This window comes from Lissotriton vulgaris, chromosome 9, assembly GCF_964263255.1.
Source record: "Lissotriton vulgaris chromosome 9, aLisVul1.2, whole genome shotgun sequence".
NCBI classification, from domain to species: Eukaryota; Metazoa; Chordata; class Amphibia; order Caudata; family Salamandridae; genus Lissotriton; species Lissotriton vulgaris.
This window is the reverse complement of record NC_141697.1, coordinates 634,956,681-634,973,748: the sequence shown is the minus strand read 5'-3', so window position 1 is coordinate 634,973,748 and position 17,068 is coordinate 634,956,681. Positions and strand designations below refer to the sequence as shown.

The window sequence follows — 17,068 nt, the reverse complement described above, 5'->3', positions numbered from 1 at the left end:
AACCTTTCAAGCCTGCCTCTGCTAGGTTGTGTATTCCTTTGTCTGGGTTTGTGAGTGACAGGGCTGGGGGATTCCAGGAGACAGGCTGGGACAGCCGAGTGGCGAACAGAGAGATCTGCATCTAGATGGGAGGGAGGGAGGAGTTGCATCTGGGACCTGAATAGGACTGGGCCTTCTCTCTACAATGCCGACTCCACCCCCTGTGGTGCATCTGATGTCTCTGCCCTGCACACTGAAAGAAGCGGAGGAAGACTGTCATCAAAGTGCTCCTGGACTGTACTTGCCTTCGACAGTGCTGGCTCCACCTCCTGTGGGGCGTCTGATGTGCCTACCCTGCCCTGTGAAAGGAAAGGAGAAGTCTGGTAAACAGAGTGCTTCAGAACTGGTTTGGACTGGGCACAGGCCCCTCTCCCCTCAGAGAACAAAGGATTTTGGGGTATAAGTATTGGGTCCCTGATCCCAAGAAATTAGATCACTTCTGGACTTACAAGATAAAACCTCTGCTGAGGAGAGGCACCTGAAGAAACTGAGGAGAGACTATTCCCAAGCTGAAGTGCTTGGGGGATTGCCTGCATTGGTTGCCTTATTGCCAAAGAGAGGAGGAAGAACTTTGTGGACTTTAGTTTCAACTTCTACAGGATTATTTTTGTCGTTTATTGGTCTTGTGGTAACTCTATATAAAATATACTTATTTTTGATATACAACCTTGTGTGGTGTCCATTTGTAGTGTTGTCACTGGGTTACTGTATGTTGTCACAAATGCTTAACTTACAACGCCTCTGAGATAAAGCCTTGCTGCTCGTGCCACGCCACCAAGGGGGTGAGCAGGGGTTATTTTAGGAGTGTAATCCCCTTATACTGACTAGAGGAGAGGGTCCCTATTTGTCACAAGTACCTACCTGTGCTAAGTAGAGACCCTCAATTCTAACACTTGGTATCAAAGTTTATTAAAGAAACGTGGCAGTAATAGCCACATTCTCTTTTTTCACAATCACAATTAAGTTCACGTTATTCTAGAATGCTGAACTATTTCCTGTAATTTTACATGTCCACTTAACAGAAGGAAGATGCACACTAAGGTATTACTAAAGGTTTAATGAAACTCTAGGGGAATGCACTCTTTGCTACTGACCTTTCCATTATGTAACAATGTAATGACCTCTTTCACCTCTTCTACTGCAACTGGTTTCTCAATAGGATCTAAGTCGGTTTGCTTTAACTAAGATTCCATTTCTGCTTCTTCTGCCTCAATCTTCTGGCTCATGCCAAATATTGTATTATCTCTTCAGGCTTTCTAGATTTGGCCTTTGCATAGTACAGAGTAATACCGCTTACCCAAGCTTTGAAGGTGTTCTAAGCAACAAGAGGTTTGGTAGACCAAATTCCAAAACATTGTGAATCGACCAGTCCATTTCCTGTACCTATTCATTGTCCTACAAGAGGGCCCAATCAAATGACCAACACGTTTCCCTACTTTGACTTTAAACAGGCCTAACTTGCAGTTTCAGAGGATTCCAATCACAGCTCACCTTAAGATATCTTTGAATGTCGACAATACTATCAGTGTTTTCTGCACTACAGTGAGTCGAAAGAAAAGGGGAGGAATGCGCTGTATCTATGGGATACAGAGCATTCCTGTCCTCTTTCACTGCGTTGGCACACAATTGGCTGCCTTGTTCCATGATTTAAGGGTGTCTACATTGTAGGAATGGTTGTTTTTGCTCTGGAAGGGACACCTTCCTGCACAAAAACAATCAATGGAGGCATTTTCCTCCTGTATGCCCTGCAGAAGGAAGCACACAAAGAAATAGGAAAAAACAAGGAGAAAAAGTTATTTCTCCTTATTACGCCTCACCTTGGGAGGCGTAAACTTTTGGTGCTTTCCCAGGTTTACATGTTTTTTTTAAATCTGGGGAAGTGTCAAAATCTATGGGTGTTGTACTGGAACACCCTCTGCAATTCCCATGGAACGCCTCCCAACCACAGATTAGGGCAACGCAGCGACTTGCTCTACTTTGCCTTACTCCATATGTATACGGTCATGAATAGCTATGCAGGGTGGCTTTCTGTGGCCTTGAAAATATGGGTCTGCACTGTGCGCAGCCGATGCGTCAAAAAAAGTGATGCACCAACACAATGGTCTTGTATATAAACCCCTTGGGTCTTCCTATAGTGGAGGCCTGATTGTTTAATAATACTCACATTAGGACTCTAGTTGGAAGGACACAAGCTCTCCTAGAGAAATCGAAGGCACCCAAACCTGTCACTGCATCAATAAACCTGTAGATATATTTTGCGTTCAGTCTATTTTTATGTTTTGAAGATTCTTAATAAACACTGTCTACATTACTTACAAGTGTATATTCAGTATTTGAGGTTAATAAGACACCCACAGAGGGACACTGTATTGTTGGGTTGTTTCTCTTTCCTATACCTCATTGCAATCACAACAGACTGCTAGAATTCCCAATTGTTTATTTTTAAACTCTATCTCAGTATTCCATCCTGTGGGGTACACAGTCCCTCTTTCCACATTGGCACTCATATCGTGAAGACTCTACTTACCATCATTTCTCTTGAAACATTAATGAATGTAGAGTCAACTTACAAGAAATCCATTGAAATGTACAGCTGATGGGTTACCTCAAACCTGCAAGTCATATTCTGGTTTAAGCCGAAGCATGAAGATCCATTACCGGGTGTAGATATAAACTAAATGTAACAAAAACCTGTTAATGGTCCAGAAGGCCATCATTAATACTCTGTAGCTTTAATCGAGAGAAAAGGAAGTTCTGAAGCACTGCAAAGTTGCCACGCTTAGTCTATTACCGCCTGAAAGTGCAGGCATGTGTTTTATAGGAACATTCCATTCACTGGATCGGGGGGGCGCTCACGCATGTTAGAAATGGGGTCCCCCTACAATGGTCTAACAGCATCAAGCCACATTTTACTAAGTTTCGCACTGTCATATTATTAATTTGCTTTAGAATATTGTTGACTATTAATGCCGTTCCTGTAGTTTTCTGTAAGGGTTGACTATATTTTGGGAAAGGCAGGTTAGCAACCAACCTTTTGTTTCTCTGAAGAATGTCATTAAGAAGTGGACTTCCTCCTGGATCCTCTCCTCAACGCTTCTCTTCCCCATTCCTAACTGTACCAAAGCAGACACTGCGAATCGGCGGAGCTGTTTCCATTTTTCCCCATTGCTGAAGGTAATTCCTAAAAAATAAAGAGAGAGAGAGACCTATTAAATACGTACATGCAATGGCGCCAGAATTGTCTTAGTTAGTTGGGGTTATTGATAACAAAGATGCATTAGGGTTCAGAGCATAATCCGTGTAATAGTTGCACGTGGGTGGAAAAGACACGGACTGTTTGATACCAAAATACATTTTTCAACATCAATCAATCAATCAATCACAGGCATTTATATAGCGCACTACTTGCCCGGAGGGTCTCAAGGCGCTGGGGGGGGGGGGGGAGGTGCTGCTACTGCTTGAATAGCCAGGTCTTGAGCTTCTTCCTGAAGGAGAGATGGTCTTGGGTCAGGCGCAGGTCGGTCGGTAGGGAGTTCCAGGTCTTGGCGGCCAGGTAGGAGAAGGATCTTCCTCCTGATGTCTTTCTTCGGATGTGGGGGACGGCGGCGAGGGCGTGGCTGGCTGATCCGAGATGTCGTTTGGGAGCGTAGAAGTTGATGCGGTTGTTGAGGTAGCTCGGGCCTTGATTGTGTAGGGCTTTGTGTGAGTGGGTGAGGAGGCGGAAGGTGATTCTTTTGTTGACGGGGAGCCAGTGCAGGTCGCTCAGATGTCCGGAGATGTGGCTGTTTCGTGGGATGTCGAGGATGAGTCTGGCTGAGGCGTTCTGGATCCGCTGGAGTCTCTTCTGGAGCTTGGCGGTGGTTCCAGCGTAGAGGGCGTTGCCGTAGTCCAGTCGGCTGGTGACGAGGGCCTGGGTGACCGTCTTCCTAGTCTCGGTGGGGATCCACCAGAAGATCTTCTGTAGCATGCGCAGGATGTTGAAGCATGACGAGGAGACGGCGTTGACTTGTCTGGTCATGGTGAGGGAGGAGTCCAAGATGAAGCCCAGGTTGCGTGCGTGGTCTGTCGGTTTGGGTGCGCTGCCCAGGGCGGGGGGCCACCAGGAGTCATCCCAGGCGGAGGTCGAGGAGCCCAGGATGAGGACTTCCGTCTTGTCTGAGTTCAGTTTCAGGCGGCTGGTCGTCATCCACTCGGCTACGTCTTTCATCCCTTCATGAAGGTTGGCTCTGGCGGCGGCGGGGTCGTTGGTCAGGGAGAGGATCAGCTGGGTGTCGTCGGCGTAGGAGATGATGTTGAGGTTGTGTTGGCGTGCGATGGCCGCGAGGGGGCTCATGTAGACGTTGAAGAGGGTGGGGCTCAGCGAGGATCCTTGAGGGACGCCTCAGATGACTTTGGTGGCCTCTGACTTGTACGGTGGTAGGCGGACTCTCTGTGTTCTTCCGTCGAGGAAGGAGATGATCCATTCCAGCGCCTTCTCCTGGATTCCGACGTTGCTGAGGCGCTGCACTAGGGTGCGGTGGCAGACAGTGTCGAATGCCGCGGAGAGGTCTAGGAGGATGAGGGCCACTGTTTCTCCGTTGTCCATCAGGGCTCAGATGTCATCGGTGGCAGCGATGAGGGCGGTCTCGGTGCTGTGGTTGGCTCGGAAGCCAGACTGCGAGGGGTCGAGGGATCCATTCGTCTCGAGGAAGGCGGCCAGCTGCTTGTTGGCGGTCTTCTCGATGACTTTGGCTGGGAACGGGAGGAGCGAGATGGGGCTGTAATTCTTGAGTTCGGTGGGGTCCACTGTAGGTTTCTTGAGTAGGGCGCTGAGTTCGGCGTGCTTCCAGCTTTCAGGGAAGGTGGCTGTGTCGAAGGAGGTGTTGATGATGTCTCGCAGGTGGGGTGCGATGACTGCGTCGGCCTTGTTGAAGACGTGGTGAGGGCAGGGGTCGGTCGGAGATCCGGAATGGATGGAGTTCATCAAGCGGATGGTGTCTTCGGTGCTGATCGGAGTCCAGGCGCGGAGGGTGGTGGTGGGGGCCGGTGGTTCGGTTGTGGCGTGCGTCGGTTGAGTGCTGAAGCTGTTGTGTATGTCCGCGATCTTGTTGTGGAAGTAGGAGGCGAGGGAGTTGCAGAGGTCTTGCGAAGGGGTGATGTCGTTGTTTCCGGCGTTGGGGTTGGAGAGCTCTTTCACGATGTTGAAGAGTTCCTTGCAATTGTGTGCGTTGTTGTCTAGCCGGTCCTTGAATGCAGTTTTCTTAGTGGCGCGGATCAGTTGGTGGTGCTTCCGGGTGGCAAGCTTGAGGGCGGTCGTGGTATCCGGTGTTGGTTCCTTTCTCCAGGCTTTCTCAAGGGCTCGGTATTTCTTCTTGGAGCTCTTGAGTTCGTCGGTGAACCATGGGGCCTTCTTGCTGCCGGGTCTGCTAGGCGGGGTCCTCAGTGGGGCGAGTTCGTCCGCGCTGTTGCAGATCCACTTCGTGAGGTTGTCGGCGGCTTGGCTGGGGTTCGCTGAGCTGGCGGGGGGGTGCTGGCTCAGGGAAGCGGCGAGCTGGTCGGCTGTGAACTTGTTCCAGCTTCTTCGAGCAATCGGTTGCTGGTGGTGGTGGGTTGTAGTTCTTCTGAAGGTGAAGTGGACGCAGCTGTGGTCCGTCCAGTGGAGTCCGGTGGCGTGGCTGAAGGCGATGTCTTTGCTGGATGAGAAGACGGCGTCGAGTGTGTGTCCGGCGAGGTGGGTGGGGGTGGATACCAGCTGCTTGAGTCCGAGGTTGGCGAGGTTGTCGAGCAGGGAGGTGGTATTGCGGTCGTTGTTGTTCTCCAGGTGGAAGTTGAGGTCCCCCAGGAGGATGTAGTCAGCGGAGGGGAGGGCATGCAGTCTGACGAAGTCGGCGATGTCCTCGCTGAATTGTGTGCGTGGTCCCGGGGGTCGGTAGATCAGGGTGCCTCTGAGGGTGGTCTTTGGGTTGGTGCGGATCTGGAAGTGTAGGTGTTCTGCGGTTTTCAGGGTGTCGTCGGTGTTGGTCGTGATGTGGATTGTGTCCCTATGGATGATGGCAATGCCTCCTCCCATCTGGTTGGCGGTGCGGTCCCTCCGGGTGATCTTGTAGCCCTCTGGGATGGCGATGTCGGGCGCTGAGGAGTCGTTCATCCAGGTTTCCGTGAGGAAGGCGACGTCAGGAGCTGTGGTGTCGAGGAGGTTCCAGAGTTCGATGGCGTGCCTGTGGACGGAGCGGGTGTTGAGCAGGATGCACTTGAGGTGGTTGCTGCTGGTGTTCGGCTTGGTTGGTGCTGGTGCGGGGCAGGTCCGGATGCAGGTGAACTTGCAGGCGTGGCAGCTGAAGGGTCCGTGGGTGTGCTTCGGGGTGGCATCCAGGGATCCCGCCGGTGTTGAGTGCGATGAGTTCGGTGGCGTCGTAGGACAGTCGGGTCGTCTTCCGTCGGTGGGGGCCAGGGGTCCTGGCACTGGGCGCGGTCCGGGCGCAGACGGGCGCAGACGGGCTTACCTTTGGCGCGCCTTCGGCGCACAATCGGCGCGCCAGCTGCGCGTGACCGCTGCGCGTGACCGCTGCGCGTTCGCACGGTCGCCATATATGGCGAAGTGCGAGGGGGGCGGAGCAGCTGGGAGGCGAAAGCGGGGAGGGTACAGAAGAAAAATGGGCGTGGTTAGCGGCGGTGGCGGGAAGGGGGGAGCGGGTAGGGAAGAGACGGGGGAAAACAGGCAAACGGGCAAACAGGCAGAAAAAACAATAATACATCCACAATAGAGTACAATCAATAGAGGGGCACACGTTAAGAAGGCGGGAAACAGGAGCCTGCAGGACAGGCGAGCTCTGCGCTACACGGAGACCCCGCCGCTGGGTGGCAGGGGGCGTGGTCGCACGGCGGCGGTCGGGGCAGCGAGGAAAACAGGCGGGAGGCACACGCAGCAGCTGGTGGCCGTGCGGCGCAGGGGGTGTCCTAAGCTAGGTCAGACTTTTGGCTCAGTGCTACATAAAATAAAGCAGAAAAGGAGAATCAAGGGCACAAAGAAGTTTAAAAAAACAGTAACAAATGGAAATGCCTGGGTGAAAAAGAACTCACAACAGTGAGATAAAGAGCAAGAAAAAAAAGAGTAAGGTGGATTCAAGACAGTGCAAATATGCTGTTCGTCTACCATAGTATTAAGCAGAGCTGGAGATGGACTCCTTAGAAAATATTAAATGTTTACAAATTAGACACTGCTAGGGGTATTGCACATCAGTGAATTAATTGCACAATCCACTATGCAAACTATATATCAAAGTTAATACGACCAGTCTCATTCATGAGCCCTTACCAGGCACTTAAGGTTGTCTAGGCAACACAGGTACTCCTCCAGCGTGGTGGCCTACAAATGGATGTGGCAGAACTCTATACTTACAAGTCTGGTCTTTATGGAATGACTTTACATTGAAGGAACATTTCTGAAATACTAAAAAAGACTTGCAAACACAATTGTTCTGCCAGGCTATGGACACTGTGGGAGTCGTTCATGAGCCCTAGGCCAGAAAGAGTTTACAGCCAGCAGATTGGGACATTCAGAAGCTTTTTCCACTGGCGTCCTGGGGCTTAACCCTTCTGATTTGGCAAAAACCGAGCACTGATTTCACCACTTTGGCATTTGGTCCTCATTGTAGTGATGTTTAGCATTCCAAGGGAAGCAGTGTTGGGTAAAGACACAGAACTCACTAATACATCTATTCGAAATCAAAAATCAATATCTAGCCAATGTTTTGCTATCGGCCCCAGCACTTAATGTGTTATAAATTAAGCACTTCCTAGAGATGCAAAAAGAGGCCACCATGGCTGTCGTTGGGTGGCATTTACCATCTCGTCTAGAACAACTTATCTTGAAGTATGAAATTAACTTCCAGAAATTGAATCTGGAAAGCGTTGATGCTAAGATAAAAAAAATTACGAAATACATTGAAAATAGGAAAACCAAGGTCTCCACTTATACCTTCAAACCCCCCAAAATGTATTGAAATCCTAGTAACAAAGTAAAAAAGGCACAACATAAACACTGTTTGGAAGACACAGGGATCAATTATGTATGCATTTAAATCAACTGCAAAAATAAATTAGTACTAATGGATGAAAAATAAACTGTGGTCAAACTTTACCAAAAGAATAAAGTAATACTTTTTCAGTAGGGGTGGTGTTTAAAGTATATATATCAATGATCCCTAAGAACATCTTGGCTTCACCAATTTATTTTTTTATATTTATTGTTTTGTATTAAGAGTTTGCACAATTCAATTCATCATATTACAAAATAGCAGCAATTCTTAGCATCACCCACAACATAAACATTTTTAAGCTCAGATTATGACCCTGTATCAATCTATCATAGTTTCCCCGAATGATGCAACAATTTCATAAACATACACAATTATTCAATATTCTGAGAAGAGACTTAGCTTTCAAGCATAATACTGTGGTCTGATATAGGTCATATTACCCACTTTTACATAATCTTCACAAACCGATTAAAGTGCATCAATTCATCTTATATTTTGAAAGCATTTCTATACTGAAAAAAACGTTCTCTCATTGTATGTACCAGTTTTACTCTTGAACACGATATTCTCTTCTCATATGAGATTTCTTATGAATGATTTATCTCACCATCAACAATCTTTATTCGGATATGAAATGTCCATAAAAGTACAAACATTATCTCACAAAGTTAATCACTTAAAACATTACATAAAAACATCATCTAGATTTAAAACGTGTAACAGAGCTTTAACGATGTAAAAACAATTCAGTGGATCATCAAAATGCTTGTCACAGAAACCAAGAATATATCAAATTATGTAGCAGCATCATATGATGAGGTGCAAAGTACAAGTGGATTTAAGAGAAGTAGCAGCAGGGGGAAGTAAGCTGTTAAATCCATGAATAATTATCAGCATAAAACCAATAAGTGCGTATAATGCAATCAGGTCAACTTGTCAAGGGTTCATAGAGGCACGTGAACAAATAGCCATCTTCAAAAAGGTACAGACACAGAGTGTTACATTTTCCCCGTTAAGCTGAAGAATAATCCTGTAAGCAACCTTGAAATCTGTGATTCCACTAGCTCTAAAGATCAGAATCAGAGGTTGCTTGCTATTCCTTTGATAGAAATTACAAAAGAACGGGAAATGTAGCATTGATTGCTTACCTAAGTTGCTGCAAGGGCAAGGTAGTTGCTCAATGTTAGATTGGAAGCCTAAGGGGAAACACAACAAATATTGTAAAGTGCCAGCTCTAAGACGAAAGAGCAAACTTTGATCCCAGCGGTTAGTATCTCTTAAAAGATATCTAACTGGTAGGTAAGAGGGTGGACCACCGTAGTCTACCATAGATATATAACGTGCGACGGATACTTTAGAGGGCGCTTGTGCATATCTTATGTCCCCGTAGTATTTATAAAGCGCTTCTCGAATAGTCTTTTTGCTAATGCCCTCTAACTGGTCAGGGTTCTGAAAAACGTGGCCAAGATTTACTCTAGTTAAACTTGCCCTTACTTCTGCAAGCCACGGTATATCTCCGCCCTTGTTGCATTTGAGACAGTGGATTATAATTTCCCTGGTCAGTGAGGCTGCCGGGTTTTGCCAGACCTTCAACCAGAACAGGGCCGGACAGGACCTAATATAATCTTCTAAATAAAATAATTTTAACTCATTATGACAGACAAGAGATGAAGAGGTGATAGGTATCCCCAGCATTCTCCTTCAAAATCTATTTTATTCAACCCGGATACTTTTAGAATTTACAAATCCCCAGATTTCGGCCTTGTATGTCATAGTGGGTACACACAGTGTTCTATAGATTTTGAGTAGGGACATCACTACCTCAAATCTTTTCGGTTGGGGAAGATTTAAGATCAAGTTGACCGCCTTTAAAAATGTAATCCGACCATATGTCAAATGGGGTGCCCAAGATCCATTGTCTGAGAATTGTAGGCCCAAGTATGGAAAAGTGTGTGTGTGTAACTACATTTCAGAACCAGAAGTAATAGCATTATTAAGACATTTTTTAGGACCGCAACACATTAAAAAGGATTTCTTAAAATGCGTACAAAGGTTCAGACCATTCATAAAATCATCAAAACCCTTAACTAGTAAACGCAGTGCATTTGGTGTACGACCCATTAAAACAGCATTGTCCGCATATAAGAGGGCGGGCAGTATATTACTATTAATCATTGGGACATCTGTAGTCAGTTCAGATAGCACATTGTGTAGCTCGTTAATATATAAAATAAACAAGAGTGGGGCTAAAACGCACCCTTGTCTTACACCTCTTTCAACAGCTATGTCCCCTGAGATTGCCCCGTCCATGCTGATTCTCTCCTGTGCCCTCAGATCCCTATGTAAATATGCTAAAACGTGCACTATGGTCTGATCCAACCCATAGTTTAATAGGCATGTCCAGAGCCGTGATCTATTAACGAAATCAAAGGCAGAGGTAAGGTCCATGAATGCTAGGTAGATGGGACAGTGTCCGGCTATGGTGTATTTGCCTATGATCAAATTAAGGTTAAGACACTGTTCCACTATTCCAAGCTTGCTTCTGAAACCTAGCTGGAATCTATTTAAAATATTTTCCTCCTCGGCCCAGGTACTGATTTTGTTAAATAACACCCTCCCCAATGATTTATCTTTTCCAACACTTCCCATAGCCTCAAGAATTCAGTGTATGAGCTTGACTTCAACGCATAGCATCGCTCTAATCCCTATATTCTTAGCATTTTAGATATCCATTGTTCAAAGCACCCCTGATTATCTCCACCCTAGCACTGATATTGAAACAGTCAAAAAAGCTAAATTTCTTGAACACAGATTCATCTTCTAGAAGCTCTTTGTAAAGAAAACATCTACACGTAGGTCTGTCAAACGTTAAACCAATCACAAACATTTCAACTAGTGAATGTCCCGAAACGCTGATTATTATGTGGCTATATTTATGTATTTACACATGCTTCCAAAAATTCACAAAAGGCTCAATGAACCACCATTCCGTCCAATTGTCTCCACCAGAGGATCCATTCATGAGCCGACAGGAAAATATATCGACATACACCTTCAACCACTAGTGAAAAGAATGTCAACGTATGTGCATAACACCACAGACTTTTTAAACAAACTCAAGCAAACCACATTTGATCCGGAAATCACGATCATCTTGTGCACTATCGATGTATGTGCTTTGTATATGTCAATCCTCACAACAGAGGCCTTGAAGCTATAGAGTCTTTTTTGATCAACCATTCCATGAATCAGGATCTCAAGGTTTTGTTACAGTATACACTCTACCACAGTTACTTCACATGGAATGAAGATTTTAGTTTTACAACTAGCAGGGACATCGATGGGAAACTGTGCAGCCCCAGCTATGCGAACCTGTTCATGCACCGTCTAGAAGTAGACAGCATCCTCACCAGCCCGAGATGGCATGACAAGATTAAAAAATGTTGACGTTACATTGACAACATTTTTCTCATCTGGTCTGGCCCACCAGCAGAAATAACTGAATTCATTTCTTTTATCAACAACTTAGAGGACCACATTCAATTCACCTATTCTGTTAGCATGGACAGTTTACCATTTCTGGATGTACTAGTAATTTGCCGGAACAACAGGATTGAAACAGATGTGTACACAAAACCAAGAGACAGGAATAACTCATTACATTTCGACAGTTGTCATCCAATATCATTGAAAAGACACTTACCTTATTCACACAGTTACTCAGAGCAAGAAGAATTTCCTCGGAACCTGACACATACACAAACAACGAACAGAAAATGCTCACAAGATTCAAAGACAGGAAATATCCAGACACTGTGTTGGATTCAGCCAAAGAACGAGCAGGCGCCACCAACCGCAGCAATCTTTTATCCTCAAGCTAAAGAGAAAATTCTACCAACAGACCAGTGTTTGTATCAAAATTCTCCACCAAGAGACGGCAAATCAAAAAGTTTATCTTAAAAAATTGGCAAATGGTGCAACACGAACCAGACTTCAACGGTATCTTTAATCATGTACCACTCTTTGCATATCAACGATCAAAAAACATTAAAGATTTACTGGAAGCAACGCGTAGAGAAGCAGGCACCAGATACACGGGAACTAAACCATGTCTGAATTGCAGTCACTGCAACAACGTCATCCAGGGTAACACACTGAATCACCCCACTTCTGGGAAACAAATCAAGTTATTTACCAACGCAACATGTGATACCAAAAATGTGGTCTATCTATTAAAATGCCCATGTGGTCTCCCATACGTGGGGAAGACTGAAAGAAAAATAAAAGTCCGATTGACCGAACACAAGAGTACCATCAGAAACAAGGTCATGAAGTCACCATTCGCTGCACATTTTGTAACCCAAAAACACAATATTAATCAACTTAGATTTCTGGTTTTGGAGGTTGTCCCTGTCAAACAGGGTACAGACAACAGGAAGAAACTGTTACAACGTGAAATGATATGGATACAAAAATTGGACGCTTGTCATCTGAAGGGACTCAATGATAGGATGGAATATATTTGTTTTTTGTAAATATGTACATATGCTCTTACATTCGACTCAACGTCTTATGAAGTTCCAACTCATGTTTGTATTCTAGAATATTAACCCGCTCTACTTTTGATGGTTAATTTTGTACATCCTTCTATTTGTCTGTCACATTTTTTTTCTTCTAATTTTTCTTTCTTCCTGTTCTTTCCTTTCTTTTAATCCTTCATTGAACATTCTTATTAGAACATCGCACAGACTCTTGATTTTTCATAAAAAATTTTTAAAATCTATTTTCACCCATTTTTATCACTGGCCCCACAATCGTCTTTCCTCACTGACTATGGAACACGCTTTGTTGCGATTTCACCTTTCCAAGATGTCTGATACGAAATTAGACCACTTTCTGTTTCTCTTTCAGCATATTCCGAAACTAACTTAACGCGAGCGCGTTACCCTCACGGAGGTAAGCAACATTGAATCTAATACTTGCAGGATATACATGCCACGAATTTCCATGTGGTAAGATTTAATTCACTTGGGTATTTTCGTGTTTTTCACACGCTCAGGTGATTGTTAGAATCACCATCACCGTCTGTTTGCCAATCCACGGCTTTCACTTTTTACCGTCACCATCTGCGACCGCGGTGCGATGTACCGGTTGTTTGGTTTCACGTTAATTCAATTCACTACCACGTTTTGACGCTAACGAGCAGTGCGCCATCGTGCCTTCATTTGTACCAATGTTTGATAACATCATCACGTTAAGGGCACGCATCACAAACACGGACTCCGGCATAGATGTTTTTTCGCTCATTTTTCTGTCCTTTTCCCCCATGAGTTGATGTACTGTAATGTGGGAGAGTAGCCAAACCTGGTTTTCACCCGGTACTTTTCCTTTCATTTCCTAGATCACATGCAATTCCTGGTGAAGGGCTAGGTCCCGAAATGCATAGGGATTCACAGTTGTTGGATTTGGCTATAGTAGAAGGAAGAAGCTATATTAATTTTGTGTAAATAACGAACAATAAGAAGAAAGCATTGTGATGCAACAATGTATGAATACAATTAAAGATGAACTTGTAATACAAGAATGATGAATGGAACTCCGCGCATTATTGTTCATGACACAAATAGAATAAACTTTGCGCATACAGCGTGAAACCACGTCTCCTAAGGAGTGCCAAATGGGCACAGTGTCATTTAATTGACATTGTATTTTTGGATTGATATATATATATGTAGACATTGATCTGAAGAAGTTAAGAAGTAGTCTCATCTTGAGGTTAATTTATAGATTTCTGAGATTCAGATATTGCCACCAGGCCCGGTTCTAGCAGTTGGGCCAGTTGGGCCAAGCAAGCCAGTCCCACCCAAGGAATACCCTGACCCACCCTAGGCCATTTAGAACTGAAAAACAATCGTTTTTTTCACCCTAAATGTCACCGGGGCGTGAAGCCCTGTGGGCTGTGCCTTGTTGTTTATTTAAATATTAACACCATTGACAAACTTTAGTTTCAGACCTGGGGAGTGCTGTGAAATTCTTGAAGGATTTTAGCTGCTACTGTGTACAAATGAGCAGCGCAGACATCCTGAACACTCTCACTCACTCACTCTAAAGAGGCTGTAGACTCCAATTACAGGGTTCCTAGGATATGAAAACAGTGATATATCAGAAACACTTTACAAAGGAGGATTATCCTTTTCCCAGAAAAGTGAGTACACATGTGTCTATAATTAGGATACAGATTTTCTCAGGTATGTTTTATTCTCTTCCTGTTAGGGGGCTATTACTAACTTGCAGCATTACATGAACAATACATTATTGGAAAAAGTTAACAAAAGAAAAGATGTAGCTTGTCATTGACCAAGTAAAAGAACATTCTACACATCATTAAATTAATTCATACAACATTCAAGTGTATGTAGATGGTTACAAATGATGAAATTATTCCTTCTGTAGGGACCTATGGGCAGGACTACTTGAATTATGTGATTGTGTTTTTCTCATAGTTCCGGATGTGCCACATAATCGCTTATTTTCTGCATAATCTGCAAATAAAAACAAAACGTTTCTTGCAAAACGCTATTAAAAAGACAGCAACATGTGTTGAGGCGCAGTGGAGGATCGTTTCTAAAGGTTGACTGCTCACCTTTTGTGTTGCTTATTGCTATATTTAGGTTTTAAACTGGTACCAGTGAGGTGCATTCTATGCCCAGGCAATGTTGACAAGTGTAAAATTAATTGAATAATACTATCAAAAAATGTGCTGCATAACACAGCATAATTTGTCTTTTCTTGCCGCATAATTTAGTCAAACCTGACCAATAATTCAGCCTTCCAACGCAGCATAATTCCAGTGACCCTGCCTATGTATAACCGGTAAGACACTTGCATGGTTCTCAACATGGTCATCTCAGGATTTTATTCTTATGAGGATGTTAAAATGGGTGTCTCATGGTCAACTAATGGGAACACTTGTGGCAAAGTATGAAGTAGCAGATTCCATACAAAAAGCATGTGACTTCCAACAGACTGTAAAGTTTTAGCTGCAACAGACTACAAAACATAAGGAAAAACTGAAATTTAAGGAACATAATCTAACCAGTACTGAAACATAGTTGAAGTGTTTTTTAAAAAGAAAAAGCATTATAATACAATTATTAATACATAAGTTATTACTAAACTATGCAGTAACTTGTATTGTGTAACACTGATGACCATTCAGAATTAGTTAAGCATTTTTATAGCACTATTACGTATATTTTCAAAGAAACTTATTTGATGTTTATTAGTACATTTGGGATATGAGTTTTAAGGCTCATACTAATGTGCTCCCATTGTTTCTTTTAACTCATGCAAAAAACCTTAGATTGAATTAGTGTCTAAGCAGAGCTACTCAGTGCACTGTTTAGCGTTGTCTAGTCTGAACATATATGCTTTCTATGTTTGTTTAGTAATAGGCAAGGCAGTATTGTTTTCCTGAATGAATAAAACTCCTTTTAAGGTCAGTCACTTGGTACATGTTAAGCACCATTTACACAATTGCATGCCAAATACAGATTACAAAATGTATGTATAGGCATTTATATAGCGCACTACTTACCCGTAGGGTCCCAAGGCGCTTCGACCGCTGCGAAACCCTTCCTGACTTCCCTGAGAGATGGTCCCTTAATGGGTATCTCCAGGGTGAGACCAGGCATCCCCGGCGGTCTGGTGGGGCCGTTAGTGAAGATGAGGCAAGCTAATGCCCAGAGTTGCCGAGTGTGAACGCTGATCAGAGTGGGCACCGAGGCGAGAGAATTATCGAGTCCGCTGACCCTGGTCCAGAAACCTGCCGCGCCGGGAATCAAACCCTGGTCCCGGGCCGTCCTCTGCTCTCGGGTCTGCCGCCTCTAACCAGTGAGCCACACTACTTCACAAAACAGCCAAACAACTAAATATTAAGGTGTGGCACCATTATAGGTAAGGCTACCAGAGGATGGAATGGCCAAAAGAAGGAACATCTCAGCCAAAAAGAACTGGACAGACTCAAATCCAAATGGGAGAAAGAGAGGCCCAATCAAAATGCATTATAGGAGGAAGCATTTACCTACAAACCATAGAGTTACCAGCCAGATCTGGTTTTCCTAGGTTCAAAGGAACACTATCCAGAGTGCACTACAAACGGGTTCAGCTGTGCAAAGTTGGGTGAACTAATAACAAAATGTGTCCATGAAGCTGTGACTGGGTGGGTACTTTTGCCCACACACTGAGGAGAGCTCGATTAGAGAGAAATATTGGGTGTAATTTGATAAGAAGCTGGAAGTTCCACTAGCAAAGAGAGAGATAGCACATTGATGGGTGGCCCACCACCACTAGACATTGAGAAATGTACCTCACAATATGGATTGGTGCATGGCAGAGGCCAGGGTGGTATATAAAGGTAGAGAATGTACTAAGAAATTTAAAAAAAAATCTGGGGGGCTATGGGAGGAATATCAGTGATGTTGGAAGTTATGTACCATGGTGCTGTTAGCTAAAAGCGTAGTCTTTGCAATGTTTAGTCTTTGCAAGAACTAAAACAATTATCCTGCAAGTACTATTTCATAGATAAAACTGCTTAAAACTGTACATGTGGATTATTGGGCCATTTTGCCTTCATTATTTCCGTATTTGATCATTACTGCAACATGGACATCTTGCAGAGACTTCACATTTTCCTTTTATAATGTCATGAAAAGTTCACCACTTGTTAGAATGCACATAAAAATAAAAAACTCAATACAATGTATATATATTTAAGTCAAGTCAAAAGATCTTTATTCGGAATAAAACATCCATAAAAGTGCATACAGAGTGTAATTTCAGACAGTACAGTACAATGATATAACAGCCGACATAGGGCATAATTCAATCAAATCTACAAAAACACATAAATGTCTCTTTTCATCTAAAAACAACAGTATTTACAATTTAAAAATGTTTAAAAACTGCTAAAAATTAGCGACAACATTTATAAATCATGATCAATATAGTGC

General features: G+C 44.0%; 1 protein-coding gene across 1 annotated transcript in view; it reads right to left on the bottom strand.

Moving 5' to 3' along the window:
* The window catches only part of LOC147692004 (cytochrome P450 2F3-like), a 753,496-nt gene that overhangs the window by 401,946 nt on the left and 334,482 nt on the right, over window positions 1–17,068 (bottom strand). Inside the window, exon 4 of the mRNA XM_086938297.1 lies at window positions 3,071–3,220. Within this exon, the coding sequence (XP_086794423.1) occupies window positions 3,071–3,220 (150 nt within the window). The remainder of the gene's footprint in view (window positions 1–3,070; window positions 3,221–17,068) is intronic.